The following is an 18,728-nucleotide window of genomic DNA, read 5'->3' on the forward strand; positions in this document are numbered from 1 at the left end:
TTAAGGTATCTACAGTCCTAAAATGCTATGGGAAGGGAGGGAGGCAGGTCCGCGACGTAGGAAGTGGTGAAGGAAGTAGTAAAGGCGAGCAGTCCTTTGACGATTAGATTAAAGTATCTCCAATCCTTAAATGCTATGGGAAGGGAAGGAAACAGGTCCGCGACGTAGGAAGTGAAGAAGGAAGTAGTAAAGGTGAGCAGTCTGGAGTGTGGGAACCGTTAATGACGATTAAATTAAGGTATAAGCAAACCTAAAATGCCGTGGGAAGGGAGGGAAACAGGTCCGCGACTTAGGAAGTGGTGAGGGAAGTAGTCAAGGCGTGCTGTCCAGAATGTGAGAACTGTTAATGAGGATTTGATTAAGGTATCAACAGTCCTAAAATGCTATGGGAAGGGAGGGAGGCAGGTCCGCAACGTAGGAAGCGGTGAAGGAAGTAGTAAAGGCGAGCAGTCTGGAGTGTGGGAACAGTATATGACAATTAGATTAAGGTATCTGCAATCATGCAATGGAAAGGGAGGAAAACAGGTCCACGACGTAGGAAGTGGTGAAGGAAGTAGTATAGGCGAGCTGTCCGGAGTGTGGGAACTGTTAATAAGGATTAGATTAAGGTATCTACAATCCTAAAATGCTATTGGAAGGGAGGGAAACAGATCCGCGAAGTAGGAAGTGGTGAAGGAAATAGTAAAGGCAAGCAGTCCGGAGTGTGGGAACTGCTTATGACAATTAGATTAAGGTATCTGCAAACCTAAAATGCCGTGGGAAGGGAGGGAAACAGGTCCGCGTCGTAAGAAGTGGTGAGGGAAGTAGTCAAGGCGTACTGTCCGGGGTGTGGGAACTGTTAATGACGATTAGATTAAGGTTTCTATAATCCTAAAATGCTAAGGGAAGGAAGGGAAACAGGTCCCCGACGTAGGAAATGGTGAAGGAAGTAGTAAGGCTAGCAGTGCAGAGTGTGGGAACTGTCTGTGGCATTTATGTATCTGCAATTCTAAAATGGTATAGGGAAGGACGAAGGAGGGCAAACAGGTCCACGACGTATGGAGTGGTGAAGGAAGTAGTGTAGGTGAGCAGTGTGGAGTTTGGGAGTGGATTAATTTATCTACAATACTAAACTGCTTTCAGAGTAAACTAATTATTTTCCCCGAGCAAAGCTTGGTCCCCAGGTACTTGTATTTTAAACAACAAATATTTTACGTAGTTACTGAGTTTGTCAAAAAGAAGTATTTGCAATGTAATTTTCAGATTTTAAAATTTATTTTATTCCTCACTCTGCTCCCAACACATTTGCCACTCATCTAATGTCTCCATCCTCTCTTCTGACACTCTTGCTTTCCGATGTAGCCCAATCCACCCCCTTGTCTTCCAAACTTATCCTTTCACTCAAATCAGTGTAACTTTTTTTTACATATTGAGGGAAGTGTATTCAACAATTTGGCACTGGTTTGAAACTTTTTTTTTGGATGTCCCGGTTTGCTCTTTTTTTAAGCTAATTGCACTGTACTAAAATCCTTATCCTTTCTTCAATGAGCAGGTCGAGTGGTATGACTCCGGTCAAATAAATCCTAATGATATCATGCGATACTGTGTTGTATGATTTCCCTACTTTCAATAAAACTCTTCTTTGCATACTCCAGTTTCCTTTTCAATAGTATCATCCTAGCATAGAACACTCATCCGTAGCATTTGCTGGCTCAACAAAATGTTTCCAGTCATACCTCTACTGGCTCTGGCCTGTCCTGCTAATTTCACAAAGACTGATTTTTTTACTCCACATGTTTTTCAAAAGTATTTCCTTTACCAACTATCACTCTTCAATCAAGCCTATGACGACATATAAAGATTTCTGATTAACAAATTGCATAACAATGGTGTTTCCTAGCAATTTTGGGACTCACCCACTCTACCTTCCGATTTAATTAAATAATATTCTTTTCTGAGATGATCGAAAAACATGTTTTTAAACTAATATCAATATCACGTCTGATCATTATTCTTGAGCACTTAACATAAGTAATCGTAGAGAAGAATGTATCAGGTGCCATTCCTTTCCCTTAGATAGGTAACGAAACGATAGATGAAACTGGTAAAAAATAACATTTCTTTCAATATTGATATCGTCCACTCATGAAATAATATCCTGTTATTTAGTTCCAGTAAAAACAACGATCTTAAAAATAACAAACTGGATCATCTCATGTTTAAAATATAACGTTCAATTAAAAAATCGTTGGGAAAATCTTAATAATACAGTAACAACTCTTAAAATGATTTCTTATCGAATTATCTTTACATCTATTGCACTCGTTGGTATCTGCCTTTTTTGTCATATTATTCAAGACAGATCATCGTAGGTTCATGAGATTATTGTCATACATGTTTTCAATCATTGGAAAAATTATTGATTGTGTAATACAATACAAAATAATACATGTGCAGAAGGGCACGTTGCCCATATGAGCTTTGTGCATATTTTGTTAAACTACCTAATAGTGGTTTACAGCAAATGGATTAATTTTTTAATAATTGTTATGAAGAAATATGTGCATGATTTAGAAAGTCATTAATCTGCAAAATTGCAATTTATTGCAGTCTTTTTAGAGATGTTACTTCGATGTATTCATTCAGCTTAGTGAAAATACAATAGAGCCTTTGAATGTTATTAAACTAACAAAAAGGGTTTTACATGTTTACTAGTGCTACTCAGCAACAACAAACCATTTAATTTATCTCTAAAAGAAATTTCTCAAAGTGCACCCGGTAACTTACCCAGATAGTAACATAAACAAAATGTCCAAACTCGATACCTACTACAAAAAGTTCAGGCCAGGGCCATTTTAATGCGCTTGGATTGTGACATTTATTAATTCGGCTTATATTTCTCTTAACCAACGGATTATTCATATGCAGAAGAAGTTCATCGTGCTCTTATAGTGTCTAATAACATACAAACACAGACACCTTACCTAAAATAGTACCTATATCTTGACAGATGGTTTGCAGTGGCCTATTACGGACCGCGGCCCACTTGGTTGGCCTTAAGTAAGATTTGTGAAAATAACACTACACTTCGACTGTAAAAGAAATTTCAAAAAAAGTAATTACCATTTAAGCAGTTACTGTCATGACAGAAAGGTCGTGTTCCTTTTGAACTAGATATCCTCATCCTTTCTACGATACGTTGATTAACAAAAATGCATGTAAACGTCACTATTTACGTAATAATTTACAGTATTTGCTTTTTTTTTGGAAATGCAGCATTGCTTTGTCATTTGCATTTTGTTGCCAATGAAGCCGCATGACCATATGAACGAGGTCCCTCATCTATATGCTGTATACAAAATCCAATGTTATGTTTGTCCTTTATGGACTCCGAAACCGCTCGACAGATTGTAATGAAACTTTCAGGCATTATTAAGCATTATTCAAGGATGATTTGTGTGAAGGATGGTTTGGTGCAGATCCGTCAAAAGGGCTCCGCCCCAGTGACAGTGGCTCTGGAGTTTCCCATGTTAACCTTATGAGTACTCATATTTCAATGTAATTAAAGAATCTTAACAGCTCCCTCCCAGCTGGTTCAACTAAACAATTTGATTCTGTGATGTTTAATAGCATTAAGAAGTTAATAGGTTTACCAACACGGTGCAGCACTATTATTTTTAGCGAATTTCCCATATAGGGAATAAGCTATTACCAGATAAGACCTGGACCCGGGACCGATTTAATTTTTCGGTAAAAAAAATAATTTTGTATATTGAAGCGCTGTTGTATGCCTAACGCTCACGGAGAAAATTCAAAAGTAGTGTAATAAAATTCCTATGTTATTCTTATGGAGAAAATTAAAACTGTTGTAGTTTACTTGTTTATGGATATATGTTGATCAAATTTGGCAAATTTATTGATTTCATCCTACACTACGTATCTTCGTATCCTACTATGTATGGTCAAAAAAACACTTTTTACCTTCCCCGTAGCAGCAAACCTAAGCACTCATTAAATCTAATGAAATTTAAATTGGGAATAAATATGTCTTATTTATGGAAATATTTTAGTAAAAATTTAATCAGACAAGTTGAAATTCGCTTAGTCTGCAGGTCTGCTGCGGCGGGGGTAGTTTAATTTTATGACAACAGCTAATTTGCAACCAAAAGGTGAGTGAGCGTAGCGAACGAACTTCAACCTGGAGGCGAGTTAGCGTAGCGAACGAACTTCAACCTGGAGGCGAGTTAGCGTAGCGAACGAGGTAACCCAAAGGAAAGTGAGCGCAGCGAACGAGCTCCAACCTAAAGGTGAGTAAGCGTAGCAAACGAACTTCAACTAGGACGTGATTGAGCCATGTGAATGAGCTCATCTTGAAAATGAACGAGCATTTTGACATAAAACCACATTAGGACAGGACGACGTCTGTCGGACCAGCTAGTTTCAAGAATAAAAACCAGCTTCACTACAAGTATATTCCACTACACCTAACATTACGAAGATACGAGGCATTTTTTTAAGTAAGTGCCGTTTTTAAATTTCTCTGTTCCAGCGCTGTGATTGGAATTTTGACATTTGTGCTAAGTATGTGCAGCTATTGGCAAGCCTGAGCCGGAAATTCGGCTACAATCGGAAGTGTTTACATCCGGTTTCGAGGTTTTGAAATGGTGCCGCCAATTTAAAATGCCGCCGACTGTAAATCGCACGCTGTAATTAGATTTTTAAATGCTAAAGGTGTGAAAACCATTGAAATTCATCGACAGATTAGTGAAGTGTTTGGTGAGAATATTGTGAGTGACGAAATGGTACGCAAGTGGGTAAGGGCATTTAAAGACGGCCGCACTAACGTTCATGATGAGGGACGCATTGGGGACTGGGCAGCCGCCGACCATCTGTCATTACTGATGAATTGATGGGTTGCTCATCATGAACGTTGGTGCGGCCGTCTTTAAATGCCCTTACCCACTTGCGTACCATTCCGTCACTGACAATGTTCTCACCAAACACTTCACTAATCTGTCGTTGAATTCCAATGGCTTTCACACCTTTAGCATTTAAAAATCTAATTACAGCGTGCAATTCACAGTCGGCGGCACCATTTCCATAATCTTCTGGCACTTTGGTGGCCACCAACAAAAAACACTTCCTTCATCGTCATGCTCCAACCATGACTGATGGGCCTGGCACCGCCTCACAGTCATTGCAGTTTAAAAAAATTTATTAATCATATTTTATTAATATTATAAGGATTATAAGACTATAATCTGTGAACGAATGGTGTTTTTGGCCACTGGGAACATCAAAATGAAAAAAAGTAAATCGGTCCTGGGCCTATGTCTTAGCGTGCCACCTACGGTAACGCTCCTTTCACACTATACGATTTCACTCGTATGAGTGTTAATCGTACGGGCAGACGATCGTGGGTCTGTTGCTTTCACACTATACGATTTGTAATCGTACGATTAATAAATCGTAACCCCCCACTCCACCAGAACAGAGTTTATTACTTCAGTGGAAAGTTTTGAGAAGTATGGATTGCGAGCAAATTATTGCTACGTGTACTGGTGAAATTACCTGCTGTCAAGTGATCCTAGTGACCTTGAAAGGCGACCGGTTTCGATCCTCACGGGATCATCTTCAGGCGGACGTCGTCATTGTCGTTTCGTTCTTGTGTTCATTGAGAATAACAGTTTTACAACACTTAAAACACTTAATTCAAAACACGAAAATGGCCAATAACTATTATGGTACCGATCGGTCGAGCGGCGGGTGAACCCGGAAGTCAGCGACGCATTGGGGACTGGGCAGCCGCCGACCATCTGTCATTACTGATGAATTGATGGGTTGCTCATCATGAACGTTGGTGCGGCCGTCTTTAAATGCCCTTACCTTATGAAAATCGGTCGGGTAGGAGAGCTAACCCGACTCGGAAAAGAAAAACCAATAATTTTTACTTTCTCCCCGCTATATGTATATGGAGAAAGTATTGTAATTGGTTTACCAGTATACATAATCTAATCATACGAAACATGTGTTAATAATTTAACAGCTTATTGTTACATTGTTATTTAATTGATTTTTCTTTGATTTAATGTTGTTGTTAACCATTTGCATTTGTGTTTAAAGTGTGTTCCTTATGTTAAGTGTGTGATTCTAAAGTTATGTGCTTAATCTGTACCATTAATATTAGTGTGTAAAATGGTGTATGGATTTCATAAACATTATTTTACTAGAGACTGTTGACCGTTGTATTTAACCACAACGGGCTCTGTTGCTAGTCCATATATAAAGCCCTAAGTATCTATGTACTTTTGAGAAAACTACAAGTCACATTCCCATAAACCACATACTTAAAATGTTCGTCATGACAAGAAACCTTGGGCAAAACTATCAATTATTTCATAAATTGCCCTTTAAGGTCGTAATTGCTTTCCAAAGGGAACTTTCTATATACCTAATGTTAAAAATACCTCAGCTGTACCATGGCCAACTTTAACTCCAGGCAGCGGCCTGGTAGAATTGGCAACGTCGAAAGTAGGGTTGTTTAGTGTCAGACGTCCCATTTAGATAACATGGCAGACAGGTGACATCAGCTCATTAATTCACACTTAATTTATTTAAATTTATGATCATAAATTTATTAAAATATTGAAAATAAAACATACAAAATTGAAAACCAAAACAATATGAATTGAAAATCTATATCTGTACATTTAAATCGGAGTCAATATTTTCATAGTCCAGTAACCAAGCTTTCGTAAATATGTACATAAATACCATTAGCTGCTTCGAAACAAAACAGCTGTTAGGCCGGCCGCACACAGATGCAGCATTTCACCTGAAGCAAGTGTTGCGAGGCAAAATGTTTCGCTGGGTACGAGCACCCCATGTTTTCCATGGGAGGCCGCACACTGATCAAGCAAACGTTGTGAGGCGCCTCGCAACCAGTGAAGCTTAGTGGCTTTCAAAATTTAATCGACCTTTTGTTGTTTAAAAATAACTCTCATTTGAAAAATTAATTTTGAAGTTTCATTAAAACTTAAATTATATTTTTAATTCCCATTGAACTGTTTAATTTTTCTTTCTACCATTTTGATAGTCATACAGCCCATGCAAAGTAGTAAAATTATTAAGAAACTAGCAGAGTACCCCCCCTTCGTACAGGGTTGGCATATAAGTATAAAATGCTTGTTACAGTTATGGGAGAGGACATTGTTTAAGAAAATTTGGTCCTTTAATTTATACGGTATCCTATAGTGCAGCACACATCTACCATAGCCCTAATGTTCTATCACTGCACGTAAACCATGGAAAAAGTTAAGTTCTGATTGTGTACCACAACTTTTTGTAGCTAGTTGGATCAAATTAGCTGTTGTCATAGATGCAAAAAACATAATAGTGCTGCACCCTGTTGGTAAGCCTTATAACTTTTTTATGCTATTTAATATCATAGAACCAACTTGTGTAGTTGAAACGGCTGACAAAATTCTTTTATTCCTTTAAATATGAATACTCATAAAACTCCAGAGGCAGAGCCACTGGGGCGGAGCCTGATAGGATTTTGAGGTAAGAATATGTCTATGTATGTTAATCGGGAATGTCAGCTATCATCATACCAAATTTCAACCTTGTCGGTTTAGTATTTTTCGCGTTTACTTGTCACAAACATCCATCCATCCATCTATCCATGATTCTGATACATCCAGGGCCGATTTACCGAATAGGCACGGTAGGCACGTGCCTAGTGCGCCAGGCAATTGGCTTTTTCTGGGGGGCGCCAAAAATTTGGAAAATAAACAAAAATGGTGGATGTATTTGCATGCGATCGCGGTGAACTTCTGATAATCCCTCGCGGCCGTGTAGACATCGTAATCGTCTCCCGCGTTTGCGGCAAGGTTCTTACTATTTTCCACAGTCGGGTCGTTGAAACATAATTATCATCTTCCATGATCGAGGCAATATATGAACATATCCCGTGGTCGTGAGGAGATTATCATCGTCTACCGCGAATGAGGCAAAATTCTGATCTTTTCCCGCGGTCGTGAGAACATTATCCTCGTCTTGGTCAAATTCTGACCACCCCTCACGGCCGTGAACACATCATTATATCGTCCCCCGCAGTTGTGTGGATATCATCATCGTCTTGAGCGATCGCTGCATAATTGTGATCATCCCACGTGGCCGTGTAGAAATCATTATTGTATCTCCCACTGTCCTGTAGACATCTTAATCATCTCCCACAGTTGGGCCCTTTTGGGGCATTTTTCAAAATTGAAAATAATTTTATTGGATTTGGCATGTCCAAATTAGGGGAAAATGAGAACAAACAAGTGTTAAAAGCTTTACCTTTGCACACAACAGACATGGAAAGTTTTCAAATGAACTTTATTTGTTATTTGTATTATTTGTATATTTAATTTGGAGTATGGGAATCAGTTTGGTTACAACCTGTTTAACATTTATAAAAGGTAATTTTATTCAAACCATATCTCACAACCCATTACAATAATAATTATGGTGTTAATAATCTCTTACTTCTAAAAAAAATACATTAGACGAACATTTAATACACTAATACTGATGAAGCATGTAACTAGTATTCATGTTAGGCCTTAGAGTGTGATCACAATCAAATTGCACTTATACGGATAAAAAATTGGCCATTGAAAGACCACTATGGATAACTATTGATCAACTTTGATTCCTACTTACTTATAGTCTTTTTCATCCCTAAAGACGTTAAACAATCCACTAAATAAAAAGATTAATTGCAAAAACAAATAAATCACATTTTATACTTTAAGAGGTACAAATGATGATACGGTATTTTAATTTGTAGCATTTACATAATGATTAGGGTTTTTCATCATTTGTTCTTTTTAATTACTTAATTAATCTTATTTTTAACTAAAAGATATAAGATATCTATACAGTATAGTGAAGTACAGTCTAACATTACATTATGTACACAACACTATGTAAATATAAAAAATATTCTAAAATTTTATAATAAAAAACTGTATAAACTCCTTTGCAATTGTAAATAAACACTGTCAGTAATACAACAAATTCTAGTATTTAAAAGTTATTAACAAATAACCATTCTTTTTGCAAATTATGACAAGTATTACTTTATAGATACAGTATTATATTTCACATAGAAACAACTTGTACACAGTGTCTTAAAAATGACTACCACATAAACTAGCTTATATTGAGTATGATAAATTGATAAAATTATTGAGCATGATAAATTTACATTTTTACTGTGTTGCTCAAGGCATCCTTGTAAAAAGCTGGGTTTTCTTTTATAGCGGAAAATCAAAATGGTAGATAAGGTGAACAGAAAGCCCTACGTGGAACCTGGTCCTATCTCCATTTCTAACAATCTTAGGCATTGTTTAAGCAATGGCTGTTGAAATATGTAACAATGACTTAACATAGTTTTGTTAACAGACTGCTAAGGATGAAAAATGGAGTAAGTAAAATTTTGTAGGAATAAGGCCTAAGACTCAGTAGGGTGATACTGATAACCCTAAAAAGTCAACTGATCCAAAACAGCTAAAATATTCATGAAAATTATTTAACTATTTTAATATACCACACAGGTATTGTGGGATAAGTTATTTATCACCACTGAATTTTGTTACTAAAGTTGACATCCTACCCACAGATATATGGACTAGCTGTACTCAAAACCTAGTTAAGTGAACTACTACAGTCAAAAATTTTAATTTTTTTCCAAAGTTTTTTGTTTTTGTGACAGCAGATGTAACATGAAAGACCTTAAATGAAATTACCTTTTCCGTTTGGCTTGGTTGAAAAGTTGGTGTAATCAACATAAGTACATCAACACCTACAATCTTATCTGAATTGTGCGTGGCTCAATTCAACTACTGTAGAGTCCCACTATTCTGAACTTACTACGACCGAAACCTGTTCGGATTAGCGGGAATCAGGAATAAGCAGATTTCTGTAATAATTAATCATTGCCATTGCGTATGATGTTCACGGTTTTCCCGCAATCGCGGGGGATGATGACAATGTCTCTGCGATCACAGGAGTTGATAGGGATCTCGCCAAACTGCAAAGATTTTTTCGATTTTACTGTGACCATCCGAAGAACCCACCATTCTAAAAAGAAAGATCCATACTAATGTCTTTAATTTTTAGTTCAGAATAGGCGGATTTTCGGATTAGTGGGATTTGGATAAACGGGAGCTTTTACATGGGAATGAGATGTCTGGTTCTATTCATAGTCAAAAGTTGCACCTTATAAAAAAATGACGAGTAAACAGTATAAAAAATAATAGGCCTATGCTTATGAAGCTTAACCAAGAGATTTTGTTGAAAATATGGGATTCAAAATGTGTTTACATTTTAAGACAGCGGTTTAATCAATATTAATTTTGACGGCGAAGCAACATGAACTACATTCAAACAAAACATGAGGATGAGATAATTATTAAAGTACAGTTTTCTGATTTTATTTCATATGTATCTTAATTTTAAATCAAGTCTATCACATCAAAGCAATTTGGCAACTGAGTTGGGAAAATACAGCAGTTGTTTGAAAACTGGTTAAAAACACATATTCAGAGTTTCAGTTATAAATATTTAACTTATAAACACGAATAATCAATTTAAAAAGTAAATACAGGGAGCGGCAGAAATATCTGACGGTTTTCAAGCGAGTACAGTCCGGCAGCCGAGTGGAGGGGGGTAGTGGGGAGCGGCTCATTCTCAAGGCCAAGTGATGCCATTTCAGTCGCCATGGAGCAGTGGACCAGTATACATCGCGCGTTTGCCGTTGAGGCGTTTTTTTAAAAATGGCGATTCTGTTGTTGGTACGCAACATAAGTTTCGGAGGCATTTTAATGTGGCTCGTGGGGAACCTATCCCACCCCGAAACACCATCAAATTGTAGGTGGATACCTTTAGATCACAGGATCAACTGCAAAACGTAGGCCTACAGGCCGTCCAAGGCCAGTGAGGACGCCTGAGAACGTGGAGCGAGTGCGACAAGCTGCTGCTCTTGGCATGTCTGATCGCTATATTCGACGAATTTTGCACTCAGGCCTTCACTTTCACCCGACGATTGCTATTTTATGTGGGTGAAAGTGAAGGTCTGAGTGCAAAATTCGTCGAATATAGCGATCAGACATGCCAAGAGCAGCAGCTTGTCTACGCGCCGGGCGATGCGGGCTCGTTAGCACAGCTTGTCGCACTCGCTCCACGTTCTCAGGCGTCCTCACTGGCCTTGGACGGCCTGTAGGCCTACGTTTTGCAGTTGATCATGTGATCTAAAGGTATCCACCCACAATTTGATGGTGTTTCGGGATGGGATAGGTTCCCCACGAGCCACATTAAAATGCCTCCGAAACTTATGTTGCGTACCAACAACAGAATCGCCATTTTTTAAAAACGCCTCAACGGCAAACGCGCGATGTATACTGGTCCACTGCTCCATGGCGACTGAAATGGCATCACTTGGCCTTGAGAATGAGCCACTCCCCACCAACCCCCTCCACTCGGCTGCCGGACTGTACTCGCTTGAAAACCGTCAGATATTTCTGCCGCTCCCTGTACATAAAAAAGAACACAGCCAATGAAAATGGATTTTATTAAACCTGTAGACCAATTGAATTTCATACATTGATCAATTAGTTCTCTTTTTAGTTTCATTTCTATATGCTAACAGATTTGACACTAGAATAGTAATAAGCCTAAGTGAATAGATAAAAGGTACCTAAACAATAACTCAATTGAGTTTTCAGAATACATAAATAATAAATAAAAAATATTTATTGACATTAGTAATTACAACTAACACAAATTAAAGTTAACTTGGTTTCAGGAAAAAGGTACAGTACATATTATTTCCTACCTTCTTAGAAAATAAAATGTTTACAACCTGTTTCATAGTAATTTTGGCTTGGTTGTTATTGTTATAGTGTTGTAAAAAACATCATATATGGTGATGTCAAACTCGACAACAATAGCTAAGCTTAGTGGAAGTTTTATCAGTCGTCAACCATTACAAACTAGGACAAATGACAATGCATATGAAGCTCCATTGCTGATGAACTAAATAACTTTAATCAGTCTTACTGTTTTAGAGGAGGAATTCTCCAAATCCTAAAAAAGGAATGTTTACGTCTTTACTGATTTTTCAGACTGAATCATAAATACTCTCTACATAATTTATTCTTTGCTTGTAAATAAAAATACTTATCACCACAGTTTTTAGGCTAAGGTTGGTATCAGTAGCAATATTCATTGAATCTAAATAATTTCATATACTGTATACATTTTAGAAATAGAAAGTTTGAATAACTTAAACCTGCAGCAAACATTTTATTTATCAAGGCATATTTGTTATTTTTGAACTCTTTAAAAAGGTCTAAAGAGAAATTGGGAAATTTTGTGTTTTGAGGGCCAAAAGTGAGAAAACCCAATTTTTCCCCCGTAAAGCCCCGTTCCCATGGTCCGATCATGCTGTTTCGCGAACTCATTCAAGTTTATCTTGCATTACACCTTTAAACCAAATTTCATCAAAATCGGACAAAAATTACTCAAGTTATCGCGTTCACGGACACACACACACACACATATATATATATAAATATATATATATATATATATAAATCTATATATATATATATATATATAAATCTATATATATATATATATATATATATAAATCTATATATATATATATATATAAATCTATATATATATATATAAATCTATATATATATATATATATAAATTTGAACTAATGGTGTTTTTGGCCTCTGGGGACATCAAAATGAAAATGTGTAACGGCAAAAATATCTTTTCACCACACTATGATGTTTTTAGCTGTTTTACATACGTTGATTGGTGGCTGAAAGTTACGTTTTGCTGGCCATGCCAGCTGTCATCATCATTTGGGGACCGAGCAGGTTTTTACAGCCCTAGGGCCGCAAAATCAGCTGCCCGCTTACTTTTTTAAACATGAATGCATATTAAATACACAATCAGTATCCATTGCAATAGAATTATTGTCACCGCTGCCTAGCAACTATTAATTATTATTTTTGCTGATTCCTCAAATTATTTCTTCACATAACCTTAAAGTTGTAGTTGTGTTGACTATCAGTGTGCATTATTATTGTGGTGAATAGTGGTAATAGGGTATAGTGTGGTGAAAAATAGCGTTCCTACCACGGACCGAAATGGTTTTGCAGCTCCCGATCGTTTAAAAAAATATCTCGAGCCGGCAAAATCTCATTTTCGGCCCTAGGTACGAAATACACTTATTATTTCAAGCATGTTAACATATGTGATAAAATATAATGCAACATATTTTATAATAGCACCACAAATCGTTTAGGAATGCATGTAAAAATCAAAACATAAATAATAACTATATTGGAATATAAATGTACATTATAAAATTCATAAAACTTTACATTACATTGATAGGTAATTAAAAATAAACTTTGGAAATGAAATGCTAATGCATTTTTCTAACGTCATAAGGATTTCTCAGCTATATGCAGGACACTACGTAGATTAACCATTAAATCAAGCCACAAACTACATAACATTAAAAAGATTATTTTTTAAGATTTGCATATATACACATAGTAAATATAGTAATTAAAAATATGCTAATCTACTACATAAAAATATGCTAAATTCACAGAACTGAATACAAACAAAAGCAATACTAAAAAGTCTAAAATTTAACATAGGCCCTAGTTGTGAAAATTTATCACATAAGGACATACATCTATTGGATTTCTAAAATTCAAAGTTCTCAAATGTAGAACATATAGCCTACTAAACAAATGAACAAAATCATACTTTTTTGTATAAAAAGAATTATAGTAGCAATGTATGTGTCTTGAAACCAATATTTGTGTAAGCCTTCTGCACTATTCTGGAAAAACGCTATTATTATTTCTTTGCTAGTAGATTAACTGTGGTAATAGACTGTTTTAAACTATGAAGATGATTTGATGGATAATTTGGAGAAATAAATTGGATTGGAAAATTGCTTATTCTCTGTATGAGAAATTATAAAAGATAAAAAATAAAAAATAAACATTTTCAGGCAGAACAGGAGGATTATTGGAAGTAGGTGTAACAACATTCGCAGCACATGTGCAGAGCGGCAAAACAAAATATTCCTTACATATGTCAACAATGGAAAAACATTGTATACAGATTTATTGTTGTGTTGTGTCTTGTCTTGTTGGACAAAGTGTACAGCATCTTTATTTAAACTCATGATATAAACTGTGTGTACTTTATCAGTTGTTTTTTTACAATAAGTGTGTGTCAAATCTGTCAATTGGTTAAAATACACACGTGTAACAACACAAAATTACTATAACAACATGGGTAGTTACAAACAGTATATATCATTGATGATGATTGGAATGCATAAAAAACCCATAAGTTAGTTGTTGATTTTTCTCAGTGTCCTCCATTTCTGTTCAAAACGCACACATTTAATATTATTGTTAAGAAAATTCGCTTCATGTGCATTTGAATGATAGATTATGTTCAGGCAAGTGGAAATGTAAACCTATTGATAATGATTATCAACTAAATTTGTAAGAATTGTAACACTTGTTGACATAAGTTATTCTTGGACTAAAATGATTATTATGTAATTTCTTTTGAGCTTAATTTAAACTTTACATAACAATGAGTTTATTGAACTAGTTTGTGTTAAAAACGTACAAGGACAAAAAAAAAACTATATTAAGGCATATAAAAACTATATTTAACTTATGGCAACCCTGTAGATAAATACTATTGTAAAACAAACAAATAGTACTGCAACAATAAATAAATAATTTCCTTTTTGATCAATTAGACTAATTCGATGTCATGTATCCACTAATAAATTGACAGTAAAGTTAAACTTTTATTCGGGGTTAGGTGAAAGGACAACATACAGAAGTCAGACTACTTATTTTAGTTTATGGTCCAATGCTTAACGGTATAAAAAATAACACAATAAATACCGGTACCTAAATTAAAACTAATTACTATCTAAAACATGAAAAATAGGCCTCTTAAGAGTCATTTTTTGCATACTGCAGCAAAAACGGCTGTTTTCAATACAAGTGTTACAGGGCTAAAGTACACTTGAGTACGGCTAATCCAAACTAATTGCGACTGAATGCTGTTAGTATCAGCTGATTGTTTGGATTAGCCCATGGGCGTCCATCCATATGGCTGTGAGGCCTCACTAACCATTTTTTTCAAAGAAAGAAGGAAGAGGCATGAGTTAGAGATGAACAAATGGATTGTGTTGGGGAGACCAAGTACCACTTGAGGTACCGAAGGCCACAGCAGTAAGTAGTAAGTAAGTCAAGTTTTCAAATTTTAAAAGTGATGGAAAAATCAATAGATTGACAAAGAAAATTTAGTGGCAGTTGTATAACAATTTAGAAAACTACATTTGAACTTATAAGATAAAAGAATTGGAACTTGTAAAATTTCCTCTGGATTTAATCTTCTAAAACATACTTTTACATTAGTGCCAATTATTTTCAAAACATTTTTCTAGAATTTGTTCAGATTATACGGACGTTCCGATTACCCATGTTCGGACGAGCGGGACTCAAGATTAGCTTAAATTTGTTTGCTGATTTCGCTCATGAAAATATTCCCGGTAGACAAATATTAGGGTAGGGATGGACAAGTCTCAAAATTTTGAGAAATTTTTGGGAAATTTTAAATCTTGTTCTTCAAGAGGATTTAATTTTAATCAAGATTTTTTTGTGACAAAATAAAAAAAAAATTAAAAACGCCTGCAGAAAGTCAATGCTATAACGGCAATACAGGAGCGCGTTGTTGTTGCGTTTCCTTTGCGAAGGAGTTTTTATTTAATTAATTCTTTACATGTAAATAAATATAGCTTTAATTGTTTTATATTTTTTTGTTTTTACTTTGCAAATGGTGAGAAGTTTTGTTAAGTGCATGCAGTGTGAGACATGCTTTACTACCGTAAACATAGCAAAAACAAGTCACTCCAAAATCATTCTAAAAATAACACAAGACTGAAAAATTTTTAGGCCTAATAATAGTCTACTTAACTAGTAAGACTGATGTTTCAGACTGATAAATTTGGTATTTTTCAAAGTTGAACTAAATCTTATCCTAACTGATATCACCATGTTTCCTATGCGTCAGAGTTATTTTTAGTAAGGTAGGAGAAATTTTTTTTCTTACTGATGTTTTTTAATAAAAGATTTGAGATTCTTGCTTATTATTATTATTTTTGTATTCAACTAGTCATCTGTTATAAATTATAGTTCGGCCGCTTAGAAAACGACCTGCACGCATATGCTAAACCAATGCTAGAGGAGGTCGCTTTCTAAGCGGCCGAACTATAGTAGGTATTTAACAATGTTACAAAATCAAAATCAGCTTAAAATGTCAAACATTCCGTTATGTATGAGAAGGGAAATCCCGTCTCGATCTCATCTAGAAATTTTATGAGAAATAAAAAATTCCATCTCGTCTCGTCTCAAATTAAAAATCCAATCTCGTCCATCCCTATCAAATATACTATTGTATCATTAAAAAATTGTATTTGTGTTTTATCATTGCATTATATTGTATATTTAAAAACAAATACACCCCTTTTTGACATTTACTAATTGTAATGTAAAAGAAATTCAGCAACAAAACTATGAATTTAGAACTGCGTTTACGAGATAATACAAATAACATCTAAAAGCATTAATTGCTGTTCACATATAATAAAAAAACATGAGGAAAACCATTAAACAAGCTAATTTTTAAAGGTTAACAATGTAGGTATAAAATTTACATTACTGTATTTGAATTTCATTATTTTAGGAAAGGTGCAGCATGAAAAAAAAATATAGTCCATTAAACAGGAACAATTTTTTAACCTAACAGGATTTATTTACCCTAACAGAAAAATATTTTTTTTGTTATTTTTTACCCTTCCTCACATTCTGTTAAACTTGTGCACAGGTTGAAATGAGTCACCTTAGGCCCTAATAACAAAACATTTTTCTTTCATATTTCACATTGCACAGTTAGAAGGTTTTCCAATTAATTATGAAAAAAAGTTAAAATTGTTAACAATACATATTGTATAAAACAATAACGAAGCTATTAGCAAAATATTTACAATACAAGGCATTAAATGCAAGTTATCTATTTTTGTTTAGAAATTACCTAAACATAAATTTTAATACTAGCTTATAAACACGATAACAATAATACAGGTGGTAAATAGTACTAGTTCTACTGAGACAAGTCTTAGTACCGTAATACTAATGTGTACAGCAGTACAGCACATAGCTTGATATGCAAAATACTGATGAGAAAATAACTTTTGGAGATAAGAAGATAGTCAATATTTATACTGTCGATAATGATAGTTAGTTAACTGATGGACAAAAGAGCTACATGGTACTACAAAAATGTTATTGTAACATTTAGAACAATATACTGTAATCAAATTAATACCTCATACTAATTTGGTGATGTTTTAGTTTCTGTTAAATATAATTTGCCCAGTTTATGTAGGCCTACATAGTAACATTTACATCGTTTATACAGAGATTTTTTCATAAGTGTCCCTATCATGTATTTTAGTCATATCGATTATTTGGTATAGAGTGACATTATAATTTTAGTCATAACAATGTTTTATTTTAATGTAACTTACAGCATTCTTTATGCATGTTCAAATATAAGTGTAATGAATAGTTAAAATTTGGATTGATTTATAGATGAATCAATAATTTATGGTGACTACAGTATGTTGGTATTATAAATTAAATGTCCCCAAAGATTCTAGTATTTATAATTTGATTAAAAAACATTAAACAGATGTCATTCTACACATTTTATAGCCTAAAAACTTGAAATCCATACTTAAATATTAATTTAATGATTAAATAATTTATTTTTGGAAAAATAATTCAAATGGCGATTTATTGAGCACAATCTTATGGGAAGTATTGGCAAAGAAGAGTGTTTAGAAATATTTCAATGTGATGCTTGAGATAAATGATTTTCAAGATTTGAACATAGGCTATAATGATATGAGAACCCTAGGCTTGTGAGTGAAAAAACGGCAAAACAGCAAAACAGCAAATGGCTGCCTCAGTCTAACTCAGTCAGTCAAAACTGTTAATAAAAATGTATTTTGCTGAACCTACTTAGGTTCATTTCAAAAGAAAATGGTGATTCCTTTTATCTTAGTCAGAATCTAGTCTTGCCTCAGTTATTATTTTTGGTATCTTATAAATTGTAGATATAAATATAATTCTTTAAAAAAAAAAGATTTAGACTCTAAAATTGATAAGAAAGTTTGGCACGTGATTTAGAGACGGTGGAAGTGTTTGAGCCAACGACGGCCGCGTCAGAGCCGTTGATTGAAATTTTTCTCGAAGGTGCTCCATCGAGCATCGTCTGACTCATGTGTGAGCCACCGCAGACCTGTGGTCTTCTCCAGGTTACGAAGGTCACACCATGTCTGATAGTCCTGCAGAGCCAAACAAAACCAATCGTTTACAAATTTATATTTTTTGTATGATCTGGGGAAATTTGGGAGAGGAAGATAAAAACGTCGTAATACCTTATAAATAGACATTTATGCAGTAGCGGCTGGTGTTCATAGGTGGTGGGAGGGCTCTGCTTATTTTTATATATAAACAAAAACTTAACATCATTCATTTTGTTAAAGGAAAGGCTCTAGG

The 18,728-nt window shown here is 35.0% G+C and overlaps 1 protein-coding gene across 1 annotated transcript in view; it reads right to left on the bottom strand.

Annotated features, from left to right (window-relative positions):
• Positions 1-12,755: 12,755 nt before the first annotated feature.
• Positions 12,756-18,728, bottom strand: part of LOC129005434 (serine/threonine-protein kinase D1-like) — a 159,239-nt gene continuing 153,266 nt past the window's right edge. Inside the window, exon 14 of the mRNA XM_054434359.1 lies at positions 12,756-18,514. Coding sequence (XP_054290334.1) covers positions 18,392-18,514 — 123 coding nt within the window. The 3' untranslated portion in view covers positions 12,756-18,391. The remainder of the gene's footprint in view (positions 18,515-18,728) is intronic.

Source organism: Macrosteles quadrilineatus, unplaced genomic scaffold, assembly GCF_028750875.1.
Source record: "Macrosteles quadrilineatus isolate MER2022 unplaced genomic scaffold, UCM_ALF_1.0 Scaffold_1__1_contigs__length_201487025, whole genome shotgun sequence".
NCBI classification, from domain to species: domain Eukaryota; kingdom Metazoa; phylum Arthropoda; class Insecta; order Hemiptera; family Cicadellidae; genus Macrosteles; species Macrosteles quadrilineatus.